This window comes from Rhipicephalus sanguineus, chromosome 5 (assembly GCF_013339695.2).
Source record: "Rhipicephalus sanguineus isolate Rsan-2018 chromosome 5, BIME_Rsan_1.4, whole genome shotgun sequence".
Taxonomy (NCBI): Eukaryota; Metazoa; Arthropoda; class Arachnida; order Ixodida; family Ixodidae; genus Rhipicephalus; species Rhipicephalus sanguineus.
In genome coordinates this window covers 176,879,110-176,884,424 of record NC_051180.1, presented here as the reverse complement: position 1 = coordinate 176,884,424, position 5,315 = coordinate 176,879,110, and the positions used below count along the sequence as shown (strand labels likewise).

At 44.0% G+C, this 5,315-nt stretch overlaps 1 protein-coding gene across 2 annotated transcripts in view; it reads left to right on the top strand.

Moving 5' to 3' along the window:
- Positions 1-2,293: 2,293 nt before the first annotated feature.
- The window catches only part of LOC119394467 (CDK5 regulatory subunit-associated protein 3), a gene marked incomplete at its 3' end in the record, with an annotated part of 31,712 nt that continues 28,690 nt past the window's right edge, over positions 2,294-5,315 (top strand). The window contains 2 exon segments of one of the 2 annotated variants that reach the window (XM_049415790.1): positions 2,294-2,429; positions 2,697-2,742. In XM_049415790.1, coding sequence (XP_049271747.1) covers positions 2,424-2,429; positions 2,697-2,742 — 52 coding nt within the window. 2 annotated transcript variants of the gene reach the window in all.

The following is a 5,315-nucleotide window of genomic DNA, read 5'->3' as shown; positions in this document are numbered from 1 at the left end:
ATATTTTTTAAAGGAACACTGACAAAAAATTTCAAAGGCGAGATAACCCGTGTGATGGATTTGTGTGGACACACACGCATCATCTACGAAATATCAACGGATAATAATGCCTAGAACATATTTAAAATCACTTTTAAAGTGCGCGTCGCGCCGCTCCACGCGAAACGCGCCTTGGGTGTCCTTGTAAACAACCAACGGCCACCTGCGTCACGAGTTTGTGTTGGCTGCCACGATTGTTGCGGGCGCTCTCTCCCACTGCCTCTTAGCAGACCTCTTCAACGGAAAGAAGGGGAGACTTGCACGGGAGTACAAAGGCTGGTGTCCTCGCCTCGGCAGTGCATCTTGGCGGGGGTCACGCATATTTACAACGCCTCAGAGGGCATTGTAGCGGCACCCAGGAAACCTTCGTTGAAAAGAGTTGTCGACGCGGTGCTCATGTGCACGCGGTTTTGTGTGCTCACGCAGCCATCTATGTACATAGCCACCACTCTGGGTCCCGCCTCCCTCGGGCGCTCTCTGAAACCGAAACTGCGACTGGGCGCTATAAAAATGCGCGCTCGAGCAAACGAGCTTTCCAGCCATGATAAGTGGGTCGTTATCGCAACAGAAAAAACAAGATGCAAAATTTTGGTGTCAGTGCTCCTTTAAAGTTTAAAAGCGTGTTATACGGGCTTATATGCGCTAAGTACAGTAATTTTTAAATTGTAACGCATTGCACCACTTATAAGCATACTACTATTCAAATCTTGATACTATTCAAGGCTGCTTCATTTCAAAAAAAAAAAAAAATGACTCATATCTAGTTCCACTCCTTAAAAATATTGTGCAAGGGTCACGACAAAAATGCTCATTTTTCTTAATAATATGCGGTAAATACTATTCGAACTATTCGATTTGAAATTATTCGGCCAAATCACTATATTCGCTTCGGATTCGCTATTCGAACCTCAAATTCACTATTCGCCCATCCCTACAAATATGGCTTGGAACATATTTAAAATCAGTTTTAAAAGGATAGAATGAGGCTGATTTTAAAATATATTTAAAATCAGCCTCATTCTCTCCTTCGCAACGCCGCCGCCAGTGTCAGCGTTAGCGCCAGCACAAGCACCACTCTTCTACGTAACTCACGCCTCTGATTAATAAATATTGTGCTGGCGTATGAACGCTAGTGCTCTGAAGTATGTGTGAGTCGGCGGGAGTATGAACGTTGAAGGGCACACCCACATCACATTTCTCTTCTCATTGTCGCTCCTGTGGTTGTAAACCTTTGTTGGATAGTACACAACACGAAACCTCTATAAAACGTTTTATAGAGGTTTATAGAGGTTTTAAATATTTTAAAGACGTTTTATAGAGGTTTTGTGTTTCATGGGATGTAATCTTCAGGCACATGGACCAAAGATCACGTAAATCATCGATCGAAGCTTTCCATATCAAGAAAAACCATGATACTTGCATTTACGCCCCATCCATCCATCTTCATGATTGTGAAATCAGCCTACTTGAAAAAAACGTGACAATTTCCGCAGCGTAGAGGGTGCGCACGCAGCGGTACTGCTTGTTCGTTTCTTCGAACAATTAAGTCTCTTCGTTTTAATAAAGACGACAGTTGATATAGTTCAGCGCTTGTCCTGTGTCCTCCTCCTTCTTGTGTATCGTCTTTTTGCGCTGCATTTTAAACCACGAAGTTCAACCAACTCGCCCAGTTTTGTACGCTGTTGTACCGGTAAGATGTGCGTATGCGCCTCGAATTCAGTTTTCAGATTTGGCACCCGCAAGTGCGCTCAATGGCGTAGGCTTTTTTTTTTTTTTTTTTTTTGGGGGGGGGGGGGGGCACTTTCTTGATCCAACATTGGGTCTGGACAGATAAGTCGGGTCGAGTGTCATCTTGTGCTCTGTATCCCATGGAAAAATAACTTGGGGGGGGGGGGGGCACGGGCCCTGTGTGCCCCCCCCCCCCCCCTAGCTACGCCACTGGTGGCGCTGTATTATTCTGCAACGCTTACGGGTGCTAGGCTCAGTATTTTCGTGATTCAACCTCTGAGATAATATCTCTTTAGTAGAGCTGCCCAATTCAGCCAGTGAAATACAAGCAGAATCGTCCGAATCTGGTAATTAAACTTTCGCGCGAAATGGAGCAAACGTTTAAACTTTGTTGCGATTATTCTAAAATTGTTGAAAGTTGAAACACTCATAAAATAAGGAATGAACATGAAGGCGTTGTTACTATTTTCATGGACTGAAATTGCAGCTGCCAACTTAGTGTGGCTATTTTGCAGCGCCCTCCTAATTCTTAGAAACTTCGAACAGGCCTAGTCGACCACGGGCTCACGGCCGATGTGTTTGCGTGTTCGCTGCCGTGCGGAAAGTGAAATCGTGTCATATGCTACAGATTATTTACGTCAAACAATCGCACAACCATGCAGGTACTGTTTCTAACTCTCTAATTTGCGTTACTAATTTTGTTAACGGGGCATTCTTGTAGCGGTTGCGTCCTGTTTGAGTAGAGCAATGTCACTTGATAATTTGTAGTCTGCTAGCTCGCATCCTGCCATGCTTCAGAATCGCGTACTCATCATTTTCGAATTATCTTTCGTGAACGATAACTCGCTCCTGCTGAAGTCAGTGAGTGGTTCTTTGTTCGTGTTGCTTCGTCTCTGTCGATGCCCAGTATTTGTTCTCCTTCCACGCAGGACGAGGTCTTGCTTCCCATTGATATCCAAACCAACAAGTTGCTGGGTAAGTTGCTTGTTTTCGTTTACCAGATTAGTTAACGAGTTTCCGTCAAGTTGCCTCGCCGTAGGAAGCACCGTTGAGAGTTACCAGTTTAATGTTCGCGCAAATGTTTATGTCTGCTCGCTTAGACATTTCCTTACATTGCAGTAACTTTAGTTGGGGTACAGTTCACTCGCATATCTAACGCAAGTGCACCTACTGAGCGCCATAACTTAATAACGCAATGTAATTACTTTTGCCACTCAGCGATATGCAGGGGATTGTCAAATATATGCCTGCTGGCAGACCGTTCTCACTTGTGCGTAATTTCCAGATTGGTTGATAAGCAGACGACACTGCAACAAGGACTGGCAAGCGAAGGCACTGGTCGTACGAGAGAAGATCAATGGCGCCATCCAGGGACATGCCAGAGGTCGAGGAAATCACGAACCTCCTCGCGGGAACGTGTAAGCTTATCATTTGTACTTCATTTGAAGCCACAGCTAGAGAACATGACGTCACACTGTGACGTCGTGTTAAATATAGAAAGGCTCACAGCATATTTTGTTTGATGTGCAGACATCCACTACTTTCACTGCCAGAGGATAGTGGAAATCTTGAAGACACGGAGGCCAGCACGAAGAACCTCTTTGGCCGGTACTCCTCGCAGCGGATGAAGGACTGGCAGGAAATCATTCGCCTTTACGAAAGGACAATGTTTACCTTGGTGAGAGCCATTGTATCTAATCTATCATCACTTCATAAGCTGCCAACAGTAAAGTTATCAGCTAGGAAAAGCACTGACTTCTTGCTTATTTTTTTGATCAGCGGAGGCTGCCTCAGATGATCATACGCACCGTCAACTATGAAGTTCCAGCCTTGAAGCGGCAGATAGCAAAATGTCAGCAGATCCAAGAGGTAACTGCCACAAAATATTGCTAGAGGTAGTAGAAGGATGTCAAATGCTGAGAGCTTTGTGAGAGGTGTGTGTTTACTTGTGCTCGGTGTGCCGTTTTTAACCAGGAAGCGGTCAAGAAAGAGGCCGATTATGCCAAGCATGCCCAAGACCTGAGGGACAGGTATCAACAAGAATGCAAGCAGTTGGCATAAGGTAAAAAAACAAAGACAAAAATTCTGCTCCTTATCCTGATTGCCTTGATGTAGTACAATGCTTTTGGGAGTTGCCTTTTAGAGCACATTTTGTAACGCTCATGTCACTCTAATGATGTGGACCTCTTGTTGCATCAGTTCCCTGCCCTGGCTTGTGTGCTGGCATAACAACTTCTACATCTGTCACATTCTGACACTGCCCTTGTTCTGGCAAAAACTGTAGTGTAGTAGAACATTCTATATGCTACAATAGAACTTAGCTGCCACAGTGGTACAGAGGTTACAGTGCTTGGCTGCTGACCCAAAAGTCACTTGTTCAATCTTGGTCGCATTTCTATGTAGGTGAAATGCTGGAGGCCCACATACTTAGATCTCGGGGTATGTTAAAGAACTCTGGGTGGTCAAAATTTCCAGAGCCCTCCACTACAGCGTTCCTCATAATCACATCACAGTTATGGCACATAAAGCCCCCAAAATTATGTTAAATTAACAATAGAACCTCAAGTAATGGTGTCCGTGTTTCAGCAAGGGTACTTACCTTTGTCACAGCAATAGAACATTGGCATATTGAGCCTGCGTATCGTTAAATAATGGTGATAGTAAAGAAAAACTGGGATCTTGATTATGCTCCTGCAGACGTGTATGATTTTTTGGCTGTACTGAAGAAACAGATATTTAAGTGTGGCCTGAAACTACATGTGTGGCATACCGCAGTCAGCAGGATGACAGTCTTGCTTTCATGGCTGTAATGGATGCATATTTCTTGCAGGGCGAGTGCATTCAAGAAGGAACTTCTCTCTCTACGGGATGAGTTACCTGGCCTCTTTGAAGGCGCGGCAAAGAACTGCACAAGGCTCAGCCGGCCATTGATCTCTATAGACTGTTCCTTGGCTTCACTGTGCCATCAAGGTTAGCTGGGCTTGTGCTGTGGCATCAGTTGTACGGAAACCTTTATGAGATCAAGTTGTGCGCAGCTCTATTTCAAGGCACTTGATATTCTATTGCAAGAAAGAGAAGGTGGTGATATGTTTATTTGTGCACTTTGAGGTAATCATGATTAGCATGTAATTAAAAATAAATTTATTTTTTTGTAATTGAAAGGAAGAATTTCAATAAGAGGCTGATCTTATGCCAGCATGCCCAAGACCTGATTGACAGAGTATAACAAAAATGCATAGTTTTGGCGTGGCTGCCGAAACACAACCCAAAATTCTGCTTCTTAATGTCTTCAGCAAAGTGATCCTTGATGCCGTAACAGCCCAATTGAAGTTGCCTTTTAATGCTGATTTTGTAAATCGGGCAGGTCATCAAAAAAGTGTACCATATTGTTGCAATCAGTTTTGATACCTGGTTGTGTTTTGGCATGACAACTTCTACTCCTGTAACAGTCTGACACTGCATTTGTTCTGGCAAAAACTGTAGTGTAGCAGTAACAGTCTATATGTAAATAGAACTTAGCTGCCCAAAGAGTTTACAGTGCTTTTTTG